We start from the raw sequence: 21,637 nt of genomic DNA on the forward strand, positions 1-21,637 counted from the left end.
CGAGTGTAAACCAGCACCAACTTGTCCCCCAATGTTGGTGTCGAGGTTATGGCTATCTAGTGCATCAATCATCGTATCGATTGTCATATCAAGCACATCTGGGCCGATGAACATCGTTCTCTTCCTATCTAATCTCGACCCATGCTCGAGCAAACACGTCTTCCATGGTGGTGCAATTGAACTTGGTGAGCTCTTTGTAGAGCTCACTATTAAGGAGGAGTCCCTTTTTGAAGTGTCGACCAATGTCTCTTGATTACAATAGGGGATGGAGATCTTCTCTTTGTTAAAGCAACAACTCACATATTCCCAGAGTGATTCATTCCGATGTTGATGAACTCTGTAAAGGTTGCCAAAAAGTCTCTCAAGTCTCTTACTACTAGGAAACCGCTCAGCGAATGTATCCATGAGCTGAGCAAAGGAGGCGATGAAGTTGTTAGGGAGGTTGGTGTACCATTGGAGTGCTGGTCCCATGAGGCTAGAGCTGAAGCTCTTACACATGCACGGTTCATGGAGATCACAAGGAATAGCAACGACGAACATCCTCTGCTTGTAAGAGGCTATGTGGCCATCCAGGTTGGTGGTCCTATCATAGAGTTTCATGTTGGGAAAGGTGAATTTACGCAACATCTTTATGAGAGCTATGGTGTCAAGGAACAGCGTGTTAGCAAAGCATTGAGGTTGGCTTTTCTTGAGAGGTGTGGGCATGTCGGGTATGAGTTGGATCATGGGTTCCATCTTGAATAATCGTTTGGTTAAGGCTTGCTCAAGGGAGTTGCCATGGGAGAATATAGGCTTGTGTTTTGCAAGTGGGGGAACACATTCGGGTTGATGTGTATGGTTGAGCTGAGCGAGATTGATTGGTAAGATAGACCGACTACTGAGTATAAGGGATATGTTTGTGGGAAGGTGAAGGGCGTTTTTAGTTGGTATTGTTGGAGTGGGGTTGTTTGGAAGAGCGAGTCGGTGGTCGAGAGGGTGATGGGTTGAGTCACGTCGATTTGGGTCGGCTTAGCTAGAAGGGTCATGGTAGTAGTGGTTGGAGCCGAATAAAAATGGGATAAACTTGCAAGGGTTTCATGATCTGGGGTTGTTAACAGTTGTTTTGAATGGATGAAAGTGCGAGATAAAGAGGCGTGTTGTTGACCTAAAGCCCACTCGAGGGAGTAGAATTGGTTTACCTTATATTGGAGGGCTTGGTTTTCTGCACGGATGGTGGCGTTCTAGGCGTCCAAGGTTTGGTACTTATCATTGCTTTCTTGCACAAGCGCGATAAGAGTCGTGATCTGAGCTGTGACATCAAGTGTAGGGGTTTTAGTACTTCCAATCATGATGGCTGAGTAGAGGGAGTGAGAGCGAACAAAGCAAGTCGTTTGGAGTCAATTGATTGTCAGGGCCCCATGATGGGTGTCAAACTGTAGACAGTAAAATTTACGGTTGATTTCAAAAGGACTGGTCTTATAGGAAGTGAGCCACTGACAATCAAATGGACCTGCACAAAGAGAAAGCACAAACGTGAAGGTTTAGGTGACATCGGTGTGGTGTCTACCGTAGGCACTCTCACGCTCAAGTTAGCACGATTAAAGGTATTTAGTGAGGGATGAGAGTGGATTATTGTAATTTGGTTAGTGCTAGACTAACAAAAAATGGCTGGAGCATAGCTTTGTGGTGGTTGGAGATAGTAAAGTTAGTTAGAGCTAAGCTTTACAGCAAGGAAAACAAAAAAAATTTGGAGCAAGAATTTAGGAGCTAAAGCTATTGGTGATTTCTAAATGCCTTATGAGAGGGTTGACCTCTATTTATATAGTGAACTTAGGAGGTTAGTAGGACTCTAAATCCTACTTGGTATAGGAGTTCGAATTAGGAAGGAACTCTTATTCCTTGCCGTTATCAGTTCAAGAGTACCAATTCATGTAAGATATTGGATCTTGAATGAATTAGGAATGTGATGGATTTTGGTTTCTATTTTGGGACGAAAGTGGGTTAACGAGCTGGAGCCCAACTTAACTTAACTTGTAAGAAGGCCTAACTCATGAAGTGGTCAATCCACAAGGTAGATTTAAGCGTAGGCCCCACTAGAATTCGGTTAAGGCACTAGGCCATAATATGTTTATTTTGTTATTGGACCTTGTTAGGCCCAATACATTTTTGGCCCATACACATAGCATTAATTTATTCTGAAAGGGCAAAATTAATTAAACCATACTCACAAGGATTTATAGCGCTTTACTCTCTATATGAGAATTATGTTTACTTAACCACCACCAATTTCACTATGAAGAAGAAGAATATTATAGGTCTCTCTAGCATTACAAATTTACTCCCCTCTATCTCTTTGTAGCTACACACTCTTTTTGTGGCCTTACTAATTGTGGCCACACACTTTGTCTCTAAGATTTAACACATTTTTATATTGTCTAGGACGTCTCACAACATTTTTATGATACAAAGTCATTAGGAATTAAAAACACTTATCTAGGCTAAAAATCATTTTTTCCCAAAATGTGTATTTGCTAAAGCTAATTTTCTTTTCTATAGCGAACAAATAAACAGTAGTAGCAACAAACAAATAATCATGAAATATTAGAAGTTTAACTATTCACTAATTACAATTTTTGTTACACGGTTCGATGTTACAAAGAAAAAGTGTAAGATTAGTAGTAGCATAGTATGATGTATTTTATTTTTTAAATTAAAAAATAGCTTATTAAAGACATTTCCTGGGAATATATCAACCATAGTTTTTTAAAATAAATAATAAATTGTTAAAAAACTAAAACAAATGTTATCTAAACTATTTCCGACAAGATTGATTTTAAAATTCATCTTTATAATTGCATTTTACACTTGTTGATGAATTTTTGTTTACTTATTTTATACTAATATAGTTTATATTTGATAACAGATATATTGATGGAGATCATAATTGCTATTGTATCAAAGGTTGGAGGATACCTAGTGGAGCCTTCCATATTTTGTTTCAAAAAAAATTTTGAAGATCTTTCGGAAGTAGAAAAGCAAATGCAATTGGCAAAAGCAGACATCGAGAAACGTGTTGAAACAGCCAAAAACAATGATGAAAAAATTTTTAAAAGTGTACTAGACTGGCTAGATGATACAAGCAAAATCTTGGAAGAGGTTGAGATGTTGAAAAATGAAATAGAAGTCAATCAGTTGAAGACTTGTTTTAATGGGTGGTGTCCTAATTGGAGGTCTCGACATCGATTGGGTAGGAAAGCAACAAAGACAAGCATTCAGTTGAAGGAAATTATAAATAAAGGCCAATTTGAAGGCGTGGGCTGTCGTCCTCTTCTATCAGGTGAACCTTTAGCACCTAAAGATTTTGAATTTTCCCGGTCTATGAGGGATGCTTTTGATAAGATTATGGAGGCATTTAAAAATGATGGCACCCATGTGGTTATATTGTCTGGGATGGGCGGTGTGGGTAAAACAACTTTAGCAAAAGTAGTGAGTAAAAAGGTCACTGAAGAGAGCATCTTTAAGGAGGTTGTGATGGTTACTGTATCCCAAACTCCAAACTTTAGAAATATTCAAGGTCAGCTGGCTGACCTCTTAAATTTGGAACTTATGGAGGAAACTGAAGAGGGAAGAGCTAAGAGATTGTTTTCAAGATTGTCAAATTCTAATAATAACCTTATAATCCTGGATGATGTTTGGGAAGAATTCGATTTCGAGGATAAAATAGGTGTTCCATTGAGCAAAGGTTGCAAAGTGCTTCTGACAACCCGCAACAAAAACGTATACAGTGACAGGGAGTATCAATCATTAATTCCTCTAAATGTTTTAGAGGAAGACGAAGGAGTGGCTTTACTCAAAAGGCAAGCACGTATAGATGATGACTTTGATAGCTTGAATACTTTGGCTACTGAAATTGCTAGAGAATGTGATGGTTTGCCTTTAGCGCTTGTAACCATTGGAAATCACTTGAGAGGAAAGAAGGATACTGAAACATGGGAATTTGTGTGTGAAAAACTAAAAAAGTCAAAACTGGAGGATATAGGTCATGTTTATAGTGAACAGAGAGGTGTCTATGCCAGTCTTAAGTTGAGTTATGATTATTTGAAGACAAATGATATTAAATTCTGTTTTTTGATGTGTTCACTGTTTCCTAAGGATTTTGAAATTCCTTTGGAGGATTTGGTTAGAATGGGAGTGGGGTTAGATTTATATAAAGATGTTTCATCCATTGAAGAAGCAAGAATGGCCCTACGTTCAATGGTTGAAACCCTGAAGGCTTTGGGTTTGCTATTAGATGCTTATGAAAAAGAATTTGTGAGAATGCAAGGTATAGTTCATGATGTTTCTCTATGGATAACATCAAAGGGGGAGAATATATTCATGAGCAAGATTCACATGGATTTGACGCAGTTGACAAGGGAGAAAGGCTGGAAACAATATACAGCAATCTCTTTGTTGGAAAACAAACTAGAAGAGCTCTCTGTTAGACTGGTTTGTCCTAAGCTTGAAATATTGCTATTGGGTGGTGAAAAACAATGGTTTTCCAATCTGTTGAAAGTTTCAGATGAATGTTTCCAAGAGATGAAAGCACTAAAAGTTTTAAGTTTAAGATATGTAGACCTTTCATTGAAATCACTTCAATTCTTGGCAAATCTCAAGACTCTAGAGTTGTCTGGTTGTATTTTGAGAGACATTTCTTTCCTTGCCAAGCTGAACAAACTTGAGATTCTTAGCTTTAGAGGTTCTCGTTTTGACGAATTACCACTAGAATTGAGTGAACTTAAAGAACTAAGAATGTTGGATTTAAGTGAGTGTTCTGAGCTAAAAAGAATTCCTTCCAATTTGATACGAAGCTTTTCTCAACTAGAAGAATTATACATGGAGGACATCTTTGAAGAATGGGAGGTTGAAGAGAAAAGTATAGAAACAGGCGATGCTAGGCTTTTAGAGGTAAATTGTCTATCTCGCTTGGCTGTTCTGTATTTGAAAATACATTCAAAATGCCTTCCACAAGACTTTGCTTTCTCTGAACTTTCAAGGTATAAAATTTTTGTGAACGAAACTTATGGATCTTCAGAATCATCAAAAGCTTTAATAATTGCTGATATTGATGCAACCTTATTGACTGCATTATTTAAAGCACTCTATCACAGTGTAGAATATCTTAGTTTGAAAAGAGTAACATGCTGTCAAAATATCCTCCCAAGCATTGACCAAAAGGGATTGAAGAAGTTGAATACTCTTGAGGTTAGAGATTGTAAAGACTTGAAATGCATGATAGATGCATCGCAAGTGGGGGAAGAAAATCCTAAGTTGCATCCAAGTTTAGCAAAGTTAGAGTTGGAAGTGTTACCAGAATTGCAGTGTATATGGAAGGGGGCCATGCCCATGCACGTTGTAAACTTCCAAAGTCTTACGGATGTTTATGTGAGAGGGTGCAAAAGCTTGGCTTATCTTTTCACTTTATCAATTGCTCTAAGTTTGGGGCAGTTGAAATCACTCCGTGTACAATATTGTGAGAGTTTGGAGTTCCTGATCAAGATAGAAGAGGGTGATAATGGCAGGGGAGAGAAAATGTTGTCAAAATTAGAAGATCTCCGAATTGAAAGATGCAAGAGATTGGAATATGTTTTTCCAGTGTTTGTTGCAGTAGGTCTTATACAACTTAAAAATCTTGAAATAAAAGATGCAGCAGAGTTGAAGCAAGTATTTCATGGAAAAGAAGAAAATGAAGTTGCAAAGGAAGGAAATGACATCAAGTTGCCTAATTTAAAAAAGCTAAAGCTTTACAAACTTGCAAAGCTTATCAGATTCTTTCCAAAAAATAATCATTCAACCCTGCCAGCTTTGGAGGTATGTTTTTAATTCTTTTCCCTTTTTTTTTTTTTTTTTTTTTTTTTTTTGCTTAAAATGGACGACTATGCTTGAATTTGACCAATATTAAAAAAATAAAAAATCAACATGCATAAATTTTAATATTTATTTTAGTTTCTTTACAATAAATATAGAAAGAAAAAAGCTTTATTGGTTAAATAAAAGATTTTATCACCATTCATTTTTTTTTTTCCAATAGATAGAACTTTAAGTGAAATGTCAACAATGAAAAATTATAGTTAAATCTTTATCTATTAGACCTTTAGAATGATCATTTAGCTATACTTTAGAATTTCTAACAATTATGATATAACTTTTCATTACAATTGGCATTAATTTTACTCGGCCCCTAAGAGATTGTTAAGTCTCAAGGGCCCTAATGATTTTATTGCTTTTAAATCTTTATTTTTTTTAATACTTTTTAAGTAATTTTAATTTATTTTTTAAAAGAACTAATTTTAATTTATACAATTACTTTGCCCTTATATAAAATTAAAAATTAGAGTTAAATTTATTGTTAAATTTTGAAGTTTAACAATAATCATTTTTGAAGTAAAGGTTTTATTATTATTATTAAATTAAAGATGTATAAACTAAGATATCATGATTATTTATTCATTATCTACTTTGCTTTGTCATTACGTTCTATTTTACTAGTATTTAATAATATAAAAAACAAATTGACACAAGACATAGTTGTACTATTACAAGTTGTCACATGACAATCCAGTGATTGTACAAATTTTTATTACTTACAACTTAGTTATTATTATTATTATTAATTTATTTTACTATAAAAAAAAATATTACTTAATTGTTATAATATGGGGGATCAACTAAATTTTGATAAGATTAAAGTGATTTGTTTTTCCCAGAAATTGTGTGTTCTAGGCGTGGGCAATTATAATCAGTCTACTGAAAAAGTTCTCTCTGGATTAAGACGTGGAGTAAAAGTTGTATTTCAGTTGGAAGACCTAATCATTGAAAGACAACAACATGAAGCACTTCCAAAATTAAATCATCCGGAAGAACTAGAAGGTTTATGTATAGGTCATGCTCATGTTCTAAGGTTGGAGAATCTAACCACTTTAACAATAGGTGAATGCAAAAAGCTGAAACATATCTTCTCATTTACTCTTGCTCAGAGGTTGGGTCAATTGGAATCACTTTCAGTATGGGATTGTGAGAATTTGGAACAAGTATTTTATTTGGATCATGAAAGAGAAGAATATGTAGGTGGAGGAGATCATAAGAGCATTGTGCTTCCAAAATTGAAGTATTTATATCTAGAAGGACTTGCAAAGCTAGTAAGCTTCTTTCCAGAAAAATATGATGCATGTTGTCCAGCTTTGGTAGAGTTCATAGTAGAAGACTGTTCCAAATTAACTACAACTTTCATTGGTGAAGAGGTATGTTAAATCTTTATCTATTAGGCCTTTACTAATTTGATAGATAATTTATGAATGATATTCTATGATAACCAATTGGATAGAAATTTTATGTTGAAGAGTTAGTAATATTCAATAATAATAGTTAGATATTCCATGGACATTATTAAAAAATTGTTAAAAATTAAGTTTACCAATTACCACGACTCCCCTTATGGGAAATTGGGAATATATCATCACTCATAACCAATAAAACAAGATACCATAATTGTTTTAATAATAATACATATATACAAGCTTCTCATATAAACTGATGTGTTTAAATGTGATTGGATGATTTTAGATTAGAGATAAACTTAACAATTTAGAAGAGATGATGTGTCAAACTCACAAGATTACCGTAGTAGTTTGTAGAGAATAGCTTAGATAATTAGTTTGTACGTGTAAACATTAATCTAATTGTTTATTCATTATCTAATATATATGCCTTGACATAACCACGTTATCAAGTCTAGCTTAGGCTAAAGTTTGCACATGAGCTGTATGATTCATTGTCTAATAAAATTCTTCCAAGTTTAATAAATTTCTGGATTTTTTAGTGAATTAAATAAAATATATAAAAGATTCTCTTACTTTTTTTTAGTAATTGGCAGTACGGTAGTCTAATAGCTTAAATTTATCTAATAAACTTTTCATAACATTATTGTGCAGTCTGAGGAGCTGCAAGTTGTAAATATGAGTAATTGCAGTAGTCAATTGTGTAATGGAATTCTCTCTGGGTTGAGATGTCGCTTCTTCAAAAGAGTAGAAGAATTAAGCATTGAAAATTGCAGAGTAAGAGAGGTATTTCAATTGACAGAACTAGAACATGAATTATCATTCTCAAATTTGACGAATTTGACCTCTTTAACAATAACACACTTCAACAAGCTCAAACATATCTTCTCACCAATTGTTGCTCGAAATCATATGTTGCAATTGAAAGAGCTGTGCATCAGAGAATGTGAGGAATTGGAGCAAATCATTGATGTTAAAGATGGTGAAGAAGGTGGAGCAAATCTTCTCCAAACTCTATCAGATATTAGAGTGGAAAAGTGCCATAAATTGAAACATCTGTTTCCAATCTCCATAGCTCGGGGTTTTCAACAATTGAAATACCTAGGAGTAATTGATAACTCTGAATTAGAACAAATATTTGGAGACAATGATGTGACTGATGAGAAAGAAATCCAATTGCCTCAACTTAAGACTATGTACCTGGAAGATTTACCAAGACTCACCAACTTTTGCCATGTGGGTTATCACTTCATATTTCCAACACCACCACTTTTTCGGTTGGCAGTCAAACGATGTCCAAAGATAAGTACAAGATTTTCATGGGATGAAGATAATAAAAGTGTGCATGCGGCAGCAAAGGTACTTCCATTTTTTAATTAAAGATTTTAAGTCAAAAGGATTTGTTAATTATTCTTCACAATAAGGAACTTCTTTTCATACATGTTTTCTGTAATGCCACAAAATGCTTAATATTGCTACCTTCGCATTTGATGCTTCCAATATCTGGCTTTGCAGGCACCCAAAATAGGTAGTGAAGATGAAAGTCATGAAGAGACGTCTACAGATCTCTATTGTTGGGATAATTTTACAAATATACCTCGGTACATAAAAAATGAAGAGCTTTATTCCAATTCTCATCCAATAGAATGAAGAAAATAATCCTGAAACTTAGAATCATGCTCATCATTTCTAATCAGGTAATTGAATTTATTATTTTACAAATTGAATTTGTTTTAAGAGGCTCCAACATAAACGTATTTGTGCTTAATTAAATTTCTTTTGATGGTTTTTCAGTTGGCTCCATCAAATCCAATGAAGATTAGTCTGTTTGAAGGGAAGCAAAAAAATAAATAAATAAAAATCAATTTATTGTCTTCAATTCGATGAATTTTCTAAACTTCACTTGTTATATATATAATTTCTGATTTAAGTCTCAATATCAATTCACTTTTTATATGAATTTTCTAATCATATTATTGACAGAGTTTATGTTTGGTATAGTAACTAATGTATTTTGTATAATTCAGGGTGAACTTGATTAAATTAAAAATAAAGAAGATAAGATATTATGATTTTTTATTCATTATCTACTTTTCCTTGTCATTACGTTCGATTTTACTAGTATTTTCAATAATAAAATAAAAGATTAACTAAACTAGGGACTTTGCGCTGACGTTGTCAAACCAAATTGCTGGAACAGTTTAATTCTTGAAACAAACTCTTAAACCAAGTTAGGACTCCATTGCACTAAGTTAGGACCAAGAAAAACACAACATCTACCTCTAGATCTTCTATCTTGTACATAACTTGCCCAGCTGTATTTGCATAGCACTCCCACTGCATAGTACTTGCTGGATTGAACTGAATGCCATAAAATAAGGTACCTTTTAGGTACAGCCATAGCAGCTAGCATATGTGATTGAGACTTGTCAGATTTTTAAGATGTAAAGACTAATTTTGTAAAGCTACAATTTTGGACCTAGTAAGCAGTAGATGATGGTTGAGACTAGAAGGAATTTTAAAGGGGATCAGATCATTGTTATCAAAGGCAGATTAAGTGTGAATAGTATTACAAGTTAAGTAAACTTCCAAGTTGATAGTAGAAAATGAATCTTGTGAGGAGACAGATTTAGCAGATAAAGAATCAAACTTGGACTTTAAGGACGAGAAAATATTTTTAGAAGATGATTGTATGAGACAAGGAGAATACTGACGCTGTGATTTAGTGTGGTCACGACAAACAGTAGCTGTTATCCTAGGACTTAAAGAAGAAGAAAAATCAGACAATGATTAGACTTAATAAACTTCAAATCAAAATCTGTTAAACAATGAGGTAAAAACCAAGTAGAAGAGGTATTGAGATATTCAAACTTAAAACTATATAGTTGAAGAGAATTGTGAAATAGAAAATTATTAATAAAAGGAAAATTAGACTCATAAAACTTTACACTTTGAGCTATATACACTTTACCATTTGCATTTTAGCAGTTTTAGTTTGGCGGGGAATTGTGTCGAACAGTTGACGGGCTAAATGAGGTTGGCCTTCCTGGCATAATTTGCTCAGGCGGGAACGAATTGTAAGGGTTTTGAGTTTGGGAAGTGGCGGTAAAAGGGAAAGGGGAGGCGGAAAAGTGGTGGGCGGTGGTGGCGGAAGAGGAACAAAGGAGGCCTTGGATGGATGAGTGAGTTTTTTTGGCACTTTAAGGCTTTGGTTTTCTATTATCCCTTCAAACTCGTCAAAAGGCTTTACAATCAACAAAAAGTGATTTTAATTTAAAATTAGAATGGTATATAAAAATATTGTATAAAAATATCGTATGATTATATTTTGTGGTGGAGATTTTGTATACATGTGCAACAAGATCACCGCTTTATCAAAGCAGTGGTCCACATCCCTTATCCACTCCCCCAGAAGAAAAGAGATCACAAATTTTCATTACATTTTCCTCTGCCATTGCCAACGATGAAGAAAGCAGAGCTTGTGTTGATCCCTCTAGCAGGAGCAGGCCACTGGGTTCCTGAAGTTGAGTTTGCAAAGCGATTGTTAGAGCGAGATGATGGACGTTTTTCAGTGACTGTTCTTCTCATGGATTCTATTTTTACTAGAAATGTTGTTACACATACGTTATATAAATCACTTGCAGAATCTAATACTCCAATAAGGTTCATCAATCTTCCTCCTCCTGTAGACTTTTCTCCTTCAATAGATGCTCATAAATCAATAGAAAAGTATATGGTTGAGTTCATAGATTCTCATAAAACTTGTGTTAAAGAAGCGATTGTCAAGCATGTGATTTCCAGTTCTAATACAGCTACACTTGCTGGGTTGGTACTTGATATGAGTTATACATCAATGATCGATGTGGGAAATGAACTTGGGGTTCCTTCTTATTTGTTCTTCCCTTCTACTGCAGCTTTTCTTGGTCTCATGCTGTACCTTCCAACTCGACATGACGAAGTTGGAAGAGGATTTGAAGAGTTTGATGGTGAGTTGATGATCCCTAGTTATGTTAATCCAGTTCCAAGCGGTGGTCTGCCGGAGGTTCTGTTGAACAAGTATGGTGGCTACGCTACATTAATGAACCTTGGAAGAAAATTCAAGGAGACCAAAGGGATTATTGTGAACACATTCCAGAAGCTGGAATCTCATGCGGTTAAGTCTTTGTTGAATGATTTTGATCATATGCCACCAATTTACACAGTCGGACCAGTTATTGATGTAAAGGGACGTCAGAGTGATGAGACAGAAAAAGCTGATGAGATAATGAAATGGCTTGATGATCAGCCTGATTCATCAGTTGTTTTCTTGTGCTTTGGAAGTGGAGGGAGCTTTGGTGAAGAACAAGTCAAAGAAATTGGATTTGGATTGGAGCAAAGTGGGGTAAGGTTCTTGTGGTCTTTACGGAAACCACCACCAAATGGCAAATTTGAAGGTCCTAGTGATTACAAGAGTGATAATCTCCAGGAAATCTTACCAAATGGGTTCTTGGAAAGAACAAAGGAAAAGGGTTTGGTGTGTGGACGGGCACCACAAAAGGAGGTGTTGGCTCATAAATCAGTGGGAGGATTTGTGTCACATTGTGGGTGGAATTCAATCTTGGAGAGCTTGTGGTTTGGTATTCCAATTGTGACATGGCCTATGTATGCTGAGCAGCAGCTTAATGCTTTCCAAATGGTGAAAGATTTGGGATTGGCCTTGGAGTTGAGAGTAGATTATAGGATCACTGATAGGGAAGTTGTATCGGGAGATGAAATAGCAAGAGCCATAAAATGTGTGATGGAGAGAGATAATGAAGTGCGAAAGAAGGTGAAAGAGATGAGTGAAAAGAGCAGATTAGCAGTCATGGAAGAAGGATCTTCATTTGCTGCATTTGGACGCTTTATAGATGATGTATTAGGAAATATGCCATGAATGAAGCATAATCTTAATCATCTTTAATCTTTACATGATTAGCAGTAACTGTTCTTCTTATGCAATCTGCTATTAATAGAAAAGCTGCCACAGCTGAATCCACAAAATCACTTCCAGAATTTAATCCTCGAATAAGGTTAATCAATCTTCCACCTCCTGTACACTTCTCTCCTTCACAATAGCTTCATAAATCCTTAAAGAACTATGTAAATGAGTTCATAGATTGTCATAAAGCTTGTGTTGGAGAAACTATTGTCAAGCATGTGATTTCAAGTTCTAATGCAACTCCACTTGCAGGGTTGGTAATTGATATGTTCCCTACATCAATGATTGATGGCGAGGTTGTGATCCCTAGTTATGTTAATCCAGTACCAACCGGTGGTCTACCTGAAGGTTTGTTAAACAAGAATGGTGGCTACTCAACACTTATGAACCATGGAAGAAGATTCAAGGAGACCAAAGGGATTATTTTCAACAAATTCTAAGAGCTGAAAGGGATTGTTCTAAATGGTGGTGGGTTTGTTTTCTTGCAAATCTTACCAGAAGACTTGGAATTGGAAGTCATACGTTGTCTTTCAAGGTTCTTATCTGGCTCATTCATTGCTTAGGTTTTGAAAAATGACCTTTTAGCTCAAGGTTAACTAAGATAAGATTGAGAGGATAGCGAGTGATTGAAGAGAAAATTATTATTCCTTCTCGAATTTGGCTTGTACAAAATGATTAGGGGTCACCCTCAAGGGAGTCTTCTACACTCCAACTCCCGACTATCACCTAGTCTAATAAATATATCATGTATCACTCCTCACAATTAATAGTTATCTGACAATTATGTAATAAAGATATTTTTACAAGATCTATTATTTGAGCTGCCAAATATACACTTTATATTGGGTTTAGAAGGAAATATTGAGCTAGTAATCTGAGCGATAAACCCAAATAGTCTTGGCCCAAATCAAGTCACAAATTTGAGGTAAATGGTCGAAGACACCCCATTCTTAATTTTTGAAAGAGCGTGATGTACTTCGATTTTTTTTTTTTTTTTTTTAATGATTGAGTGTTTAGGTTAGTTTACGTATATCTTCGTTAATCTCCTGAGATCTTAAAACTATTAACCAGATAAGAACTTTAGTGACTAAATCTATTAGAATTCGATGAGGGACTTTGAACTCATAATTTATTGAATAATACACTTAAGAGTCTCTATAAAACCACTCAACCACCTAAAGATAGTTGTCCTTTATTTTCTATCCTCCTAAGAGCAACTGACAATCTACTTTCACCACTAGGTTCAGTAAAGTATTTGGTAACAATACTTTATAAAAGTACTTCTGATTGAGGAAAAAAATTCATTTTAACTTTCCAATGGTCTTACTTTTCTCCTACAAAAATTGGAATATATAATAAAGGTGAAATTTTTATATAAAAGGTTGAGTTGAAAGGCTTAGTGAGTGGATAAGTTTATAAAACAATTTTTCCTTGAAATTAAAATTTCAATTAATATACAAATAAAATCATTCAATACTATCACTAAATTATCTCTTTAGTAGCACTTTAGAAATTAATAAATTTTAAGTACACTATCTATCAACGTATTTCCTTTGTGATTATTATTATCCTGATTTCTTATTTCTTAATATTTATTATGTAATACTGACCATCATAGATTGATTTAGTGATCATCACAGATTGATAAATTTTCAAAATCATCGATGATAAAATCAACATACATGTTTATTAAACACTAAAATTTTGATAACATGTTAAAATACAATTTAACATATAATATTTTCAACAGCTAACCACATTCTCCATGTCCCAAATACTATATCTGTGGTAGAACATTTTCCATGTGCATAGAAATACCAATACCCTTGAGTGTTCTTCTCATGCATTCTTTATTTGCTTGTTTGATGATTTTTTATTGTTATTTATATCATTATAATCAATAAATCGATTCAATAACTTGATCTGTTCAATACTGTTATAATCTTTTCAACATCTAACCGCATTCCCCATGTTCGAAATACTATATCTATGGTAGAATATTTTCCATGTGCATAGAAATACTAACTACCATTTACTGTTCTTCTCATACATTTTTTTATTTGCTATTTATATCATCATAATCAATAAATCAATTTAATGAGATTATTATAATCTTTTCAACAGCTAACCACATTCTCCCGCTCTCTATGTCCCAAATACTTAAAATATTTTCCATGTGCATATATAGAAATACTGACTGAGTAATGTTATGCTTACTCACAATCTTACTAACCATCTTACAATTCTGGAAAATATAACGGCATAATACGGGTACCATACGCATAATACCCGTACTATGCCATTATATTTATCAGGATAGTAAGATGGTTAATAAGATTGTGACTAAACATAGTTTTATTGATACTGACTACCCTTGAGTGTTCTTCTCATGCATTCTTTATTTGCTTGTTTGTTGATTTTTTATTGCTATTTATATTATTTCAATCAATAAATCGATTCAAACAAGATACTAAAAAGAATTTATTTAAATTTGTCCACAAAGTATTCGACAAAAATCTAAAACATCACAAAATATTCTACCATCAACAAATCATAAGTACATAATTCACTTCAAATGATTTTTGCATAATTAAATATATGAATTTTTAATTGATTGCTTTATTAAATAATCAGTTTCATTGGTTGGAGACCAATCCATCGTCAACATGTGCAGTTATTTTCCTAAGTACATCACAAAATGACTTTTTCTATAAAAGTGTCATAAAATAAAGCCAAGACAATTAAAAAAAAAATTATATTTTTCATTTCAAATCTTCATTCCATTATTTGCAGTTGCCACATTTTATCCATTATTTTCCTGTATTGTCACACTAACTGCAACGTTAATATTGCTTAAGATATAACACAATAAGTTCCAGAGTCTTTTTTTTTTTTTTTTAAGAAAAAATTATATATGTAAACATATTTACTTAGCTATTTTTTAATATCTTTCGTAGATTCAGGTTGGGTTAAACTTAAGACTCCTATTCTAGTCTTAAGACCGAAATTAACTCGGGGACGAATTCTCATCCCCATCCCAGCACAGCCTTGAAATTTAATTTAACACGTAATCTGTAGTTCACACGGGACGAGAGTCGCAGTGAATAAATTCCTACTTTAAAACCATTTTCCACCTCTAAGTTCGATCAAACGTTTCACACTTTCACCATCAAGTTTTTCCCTTTTCTGCTTATATATACAAGAATAAACTACATTATCTCTTCATTTAAAAACATCAAACAATCAACCCATGCATATCCCAAGACTTTATGGAATAAACTAATAGACAAATAATAGACACTGCTGTTGTATTGGAGCAGAAAGGGGTAAGGTTCTGGTCTTGTGGTCTTTATGGAAGCCAGTGCCATAGCACAAATTTGAAGGTCCTAGTGATCACCAAAGTGAGCATCTCCAGGAGGTTTTGCCAAATGGATTCCTGGAAAGAACAATCAATAAAATTTTAATTTATATAAAAAAAAAAAATAAATAATACTTTCAGTCTTTCACCATGCATATCCCAAGACTTTCCCCACAATTGATCCTTTCCATGTGGCATGTGTAACGTGACGGTGTAAATTAAAAGCTTTATTTCTCTATAAGAACCTCAAGTGTGATGAAGGTCAACATACTTTATCTTCTCTCATAAACTACAGCTACCAAAAATGAAGAAAGCTGAGCTTGTGTTCATCCCAGTAGCAGCCGCAGGCCACCTCATTCCCCAAATTGAGTTTGCAAAGAGATTGCTAGATCGAGATGATCGTTTCCTCGGTGACTGTTCTTGTAGGTTTCAGCCGAAGAACATTGAGAGAGAGATAAAAACAGAGCACCAAAAACGATTTTGCAAAAAGCTACTGACTTTCATTAAAGAAACATAATAACACATATCCACTCTCTGCTAATTACACCTACTACGCAGAAGTTACAGCTATCAAATTCAAATTTCAACACAACATTCAGTAAACTTACTTCTAATGAACTTACTTAAATACCCTTTAAAACAAGATAACCATTACACAAAAAACTCTCCCATGCACGTTAAGTCACTGCTGCATAACCATTCTGCATTTCCAGAACACAATTCTGCAGACTTGAGTATTTGATGCATTTCCAGCAAGGCTCACTGCATCAACACTCCCCTTGTGCATTTGCTGGAAACACCAAGTTTGAGTCTAAGTTCCTCAAACTTGGCTTTAGGCAGACTCTTAGTCTGATGTCTGCAACTGATCCACACCCGGCAGTGCAGAAAAGTCACTTCCCCATCATTTCAGCCTCCCAACTGCTGAATTTAATCTTTATATGTTTGGTCCTGCGTGGAGACTGGATTCTTGCCATTGCCACTGCTGATTGATTATCACATAATATAGGTGTTGGCCTAACTTGTTCCTGCTTCAAATCAGACAGGATTTTTCTGAACCAACAGCTTGGTTCACAGCAGCTGCGGCAGAATGTACTCTGCCTCTACAGTGGACTGAGCCACTGAGTCTGCTTCTTTGACAACCAACCAATGGCACCTTCATTGATGTAAACACATATCCAGAGGTACTTTCATGTCATCTAAGAACCTCCCCAGTCACTGTCTGTGTATCCCTGCAGAACCAATTTTTTCTGCTCTCTTAAACCAATGCCCAGGTTTGAGGTTCCCTTCACATACCTTAGCACCCTCTTGCAGCCCTATAGTGAGATTCACTGGACAACTCATAAATCTGGAAAGGAACTCGCTGCAAACATCAGGTCTGACGTGTGGCTGTCAAGTACAACAAGCATCCTATCAGGCCTCTAAACATACTCTCATCCACCCCTTTTTCAACATCATTTTTGCTCAACTTCAGGTTAGAGACTAAGGTGTACAGGCAGTTTTACAACTCCATCCCAAACTTTTGAAATTTCATTTGCATACTTTTCCTGATGCACAAATACCATTTTTTGATTGAAAAATCTGCATACCAAGAAATTATGACCTCTCCCCAAATCTGTCATCTCAAACTCAGATTTCATGGATTGTTTGAACTTGCTCAACTGATCCGGATTACTCCTGTCATTACAAGTCATCCCATACAGTGACACATAATTAAATCACCTTCAGCTTCTTTAACAAAAGGGTATGTCATTTGGACTTCTTGCATAACCCAGCTGTTAAGGTAATCGTTTATGCGGCTGTACCAGGCCCTAGGAGCCTGTTTTAGACCATACAATCCTTCACCAGCATGTATACCTTGCTTCTTCACCATTCACTTGGTAGCCTTCGGTTGGTCCACAAAAATCCCTCTTCCAGGCAGCCATTTAGGAAGGCAGATTTGACACAAGTTGAAAATTTTCCAACAATTGGGCTGCCATGGCTATGATCACCTATAGTGTCATGTCTTGCTACCGAGCAAACGTATCAGTGTAATCCACACCTTGTTGCTGTGCAAATCCTTTTGCCACGAGTCTGCCTTGTGTTTGTGATTGTACCATCCGGATTGAGCTTTAATTTATAGATCCATTTTACCTGAATTATTCTTCTATTTTCGGGTCTTTCAACTAACCTCCAGTTGTTGTTCTTCTCAATCATGGAAATCTCCTCCTGCATAGCACGTTTCCAGGCCTCTGATCCAACAGCTTCCAGCACGTTTAGGTTCTGACACACCACTTGCACCTTGCATAAACATCACTAAGTCCTGGTTCACGAACTGCTGGTTCTTCATCTTCTTCAGTTTCATGCTCATCTAGAGCAGCTTTGGTTGGTTGTTGCGTGTTATAATCAGCAATAATCTTCTTGCTCTCCCAACACCAAACGCATTCTCATCAATTCTCACATCCCTAGTGATCACAATTCTTTTTGTCTCCGGAATGTACACTCTGAACCTTTTGATTGGTTGCTATAACCAATGAAAATACCAACTTCAGCTTTGTTATCCATTGGTCCTCTTCACTGCTGAACCATCACATAGCACCACTTCCAAACACTCCAAATGCCAATTGGAGTTTAGTCCGTCCATGCCTCAGCTGGTGTTTTCCCTTGACTGCTTTGGTTGGCACCCTATTCAGAAGATAAACTCCCGTATTACAGCCTCAGCCCAGAATTTCTTAGGAAGATGTTTTTCTGCCAACATGCATTAGCCATCTCCATGTAGTCCTATTTCTTCTTTCACTTACTCCATTTTGTTGTGGAGTGTATGGAGTAGGAATTGATGCCTAATCCCAGCTTCTAAACAAGAGAATTGAATTCCCTTGAAGTATACTCTGCTCCGTTGTCAGTTCTCAATGATTTGATCTTTGTTCCAGCTTCATTTTCTACTAACAGTTTCATTTCCTAACACTGCAGGACACCTCACTTTTTTGCTGTAAAATACACCCATGTCATCCGTGTATAATCATATAAAAGTATGAATACCTGCTTCCACTCAAGGATTCTGTTTGCATGGGACCACAAACATCTGAATGAATCAGTTGAAGCTTCATTGTTGCTCTCCAGGTCTGATCCGTAGGAAACCAGGTCTACTCAATTTTCCAATTTGGCATGCACTGCACAATGTGCTTCTCTCCTCATTTCTGGTAGGTCACTAACCATGTTTGCATTCTTCAACTCCTTGAGGCCATTATATGTTAATGTCACACCGTGTGTGCCAAGTTTCGGACTCCTCCAGTCTACTTAACAGGGCAATTCATTGTGGTTTTCCACTCAACTGGAAAACTTTTTCTTTGCATCTTTACCCTCATCAATTCAGCTCCTTTAGAATCAAGTAGGATACAAGCTTGATCCTCAAAATGTAATGATAACCCTTCTCTAACATCTGCCCCACACTCAATAAATTTTGGCTGAGTTTAGGAACATACAACACTGAGAGATTAACTTTGTACCTGACCAATTTGGACAGCAACATCCCCCATGCCTTTGACTTCCATGAGCTCACCATTTCCTATCTTTACTCTGAGCAATATGATCTATCCAGGTTCACAAAGTTTTGCAAGTCTGCAGCCATATGATTCGTGCAGCCGCTGTCTATTAACCAAGCTTCACTGCTGGTTTGTGCCATGTAACAAGTGGCCACAAAAGTTGTTCAGCCTCTTGACATTGTTGCTGATCCTCCCCAACTGCTGCTTGCTGTGTTGGCTGGTTTCCTTTGTTCTTACACACCCTTTCAATATGCCCGAATTGCTTGCAACTCCTGCACTGTATACCAGCCTGAACCAGCATCTTCTCTCTGAATGCCCTTTCTTTTTACAATGAGTACAGGCTGGATATTCTTTCACTCCACCAGCCCTTCCCACGGATTACCACTCTTCTCTTTCCCCTTTCTATCTCCAGCATACTTCCTGTTTGTGTTTGTGCAGGTTTGCCTTTGAAGCTTGCAACCAATGCCACTCTCACTAATGTCTTCTTGCCTCATGAGTCTCCTTTGTTCTTGCGCTTGGAGAGAATGAACAAGCTCAGTCAATGTGATCTGAGTCATGTCCTTAGAGTCTCCAAAGAAGATATTTGGCCTCAAATCTTTCCGGAAGATTACCAAAACCTTTTCCACAACCCTTCGGTCAGCCAACTCCACTCCATAAGCCTGATTTTGTTGACAACATTCATTAGTCTATCACATAATCCTTTACTTTTTCAGTTTCCTGCATTCTTTGCATCTCAAATTCCCTCCTTAGATTAGAATCTGCATATCCTTTTGTAGTGCTCCCCATGTACTCTTCTCTCAATTTATCCCATGCTTCTTTGGGTTTTCGTATGCCATGATTCTTGTAAAACAGATCAGTCACAGCAGCATGTATATGAGAAAGAGCTCTCGAGCTTTGGCTGTTTCTTCCTCATGCATCCTCAACTGGTTCAACGTGGGATTCTGTCCAAGTGGGGTGGCTGCCGGTTTTCTTCCACATACTGCCACAGTCCCTGTCCACGAGGAAGGCTTTCATCTTTACTGCCCAGATGTGGTAATGTTCTCCATTGAACACCGGTGGAGCCATTAATGCAGATTGTGTTGTCATACTCTGTTTTTCACGTCTGATGTAGAGAAGAAGAAGGCAGATGCAGGTTAAGTTTTTGCTGAGAATGGAGTGTGTTTTTGAGTCGTAAACGAAAGGTTTAGGATGCTAAGTTTCTGGTTTTTGTGATGGCTCTGATACCATTTGTAGTTTCAGCCGAAGAACATTGAGAGAGAGATAAAAACAGAGCACCAAAAACGATTTTGCAAAAAGCTACTGACATTTCATTAAAGAAACATATATAACACATATCCACTCTCTGCTAATTACACCTACTACAGCAGAAGTTACAACTATCAAATTCAAATTTCACACACATTACAGTAAACTTACTTCTAATGAACTTACTTAATACCCTTTAAAACAATACCAATTCACAAAAAACTCTCCCATGCACGTTAAGTCACTGCGCATGAACCATTCTGCAATTTTCCATAACACATTCTGCAACTTGAGTATTTGATGCATTTCCAGCAAGGCATCACTGCATCAACAGTTCTCGTCATGCAGTCTCCTTCTTTCACCTCTCTTGCAGCTGCATATGCCAAATCTCTTGCAGAATCTAATACTCCAATAAGGTTCATCAATCTTCCTCCTCCCATCATTTTCGTCCTTCCAAGAGGTTCATAAATCCTTAGAAAAGTTCGCAACGGAGTTCGCAGATTATCATAAAGCTTCTGTTAAAGAAGCTATTGTAAATCATGTAGTTTCAAACTCAAACTCAGCTCCATGCGGGTTGGTTGTTGATATGTTTTGTACATCAATGATCGATGTGGGAATGAACTTGGTGTTCCTTCTTATTTGTTCTTCACTTGTAATGCAGCTTATCTTTCTCTCTCGCTGTACCTTCCAAGTCGACACGATGAAGTTGGTAGAGAATTTGGGGTGTTTGACAGTGAGTTGGTGATCCCGGGTTATGTTAATCCGTACCAAGCACGGTCTTCCTGAGTTTTATTAAACAGAATGGTGGCTACACAACCGCTGTGAACCTGAAGAATTAAGGAGACAAAAGGGATCATTATCAACTCATTTGAGGAGCTGGAACTCACGCGGTCAAGTGTTTGTTGAATGATTTTGATCATTTGCCACCTGTTTACACCGTTGGACCGCTGATTGATCTCAAGGGTGAGAGTAATAAGACGATTCAAATGAGATCTTGAAATGGCTTGACAATCAACCTGATTTATCAGTATGTTTCTTGTGCTTTGGAAGCATGGGGAGTTTTGGTGAGAACAACTGAAAGAAATTGCACTTGGATTGGAGCAAAGTGGGCACAGTTCTTGTGTCATCAGGAGCCGCCACCAAAAAATGAACTTGAAGGGCCTAGTGATTACAAACTTGATGAGCTGTTGCCAGCTGGGTTCTGGAGAGGACAAAGGAGATTGGAATGGTGTGTAAATGGCACCACAAAGGAGATCTTGGCTCA

General features: G+C 36.2%; 2 protein-coding genes across 3 annotated transcripts in view; both read left to right on the forward strand.

The window, feature by feature from the left end:
• The window catches only part of LOC116145691 (disease resistance protein At4g27190-like), a 31,477-nt gene extending 22,257 nt beyond the window's left edge, over nucleotides 1-9,220 (forward strand). For both annotated transcript variants that reach the window (XM_031431147.1, XM_031431148.1), the window contains 5 exons: nucleotides 2,903-5,829; nucleotides 6,726-7,259; nucleotides 7,950-8,654; nucleotides 8,811-8,992; nucleotides 9,090-9,220. In XM_031431147.1, the coding sequence (XP_031287007.1) occupies nucleotides 2,911-5,829; nucleotides 6,726-7,259; nucleotides 7,950-8,654; nucleotides 8,811-8,945 (4,293 nt within the window). In that variant the 5' untranslated portion in view covers nucleotides 2,903-2,910 and the 3' untranslated portion in view covers nucleotides 8,946-8,992; nucleotides 9,090-9,220. The remainder of the gene's footprint in view (nucleotides 1-2,902; nucleotides 5,830-6,725; nucleotides 7,260-7,949; nucleotides 8,655-8,810; nucleotides 8,993-9,089) is intronic.
• A 1,538-nt stretch (nucleotides 9,221-10,758) lies between these two features.
• On the forward strand, nucleotides 10,759-13,026 carry LOC116145658 (anthocyanidin 3-O-glucosyltransferase 2-like). The gene is made up of 2 exons (XM_031431111.1): nucleotides 10,759-12,343; nucleotides 12,505-13,026. The coding sequence occupies exon 1, from the start codon at nucleotides 10,759-10,761 to the stop codon at nucleotides 12,205-12,207; it is 1,449 nt and encodes a 482-aa protein (XP_031286971.1). The 3' UTR covers nucleotides 12,208-12,343; nucleotides 12,505-13,026.
• The last annotated feature ends 8,611 nt before the right edge of the window (nucleotides 13,027-21,637 follow it).

Source organism: Pistacia vera, unplaced genomic scaffold, assembly GCF_008641045.1.
Source record: "Pistacia vera cultivar Batoury unplaced genomic scaffold, PisVer_v2 Contig464, whole genome shotgun sequence".
NCBI lineage: Eukaryota > Viridiplantae > Streptophyta > Magnoliopsida > Sapindales > Anacardiaceae > Pistacia > Pistacia vera.

Excerpts from the sequence above, each read along its gene's own strand:
- LOC116145658 (XM_031431111.1), top strand. The coding sequence starts at position 10,759 with ATGAAGAAAGCAGAGCTTGTGTTGATCCCTCTAGCAGGAGCAGGCCAC.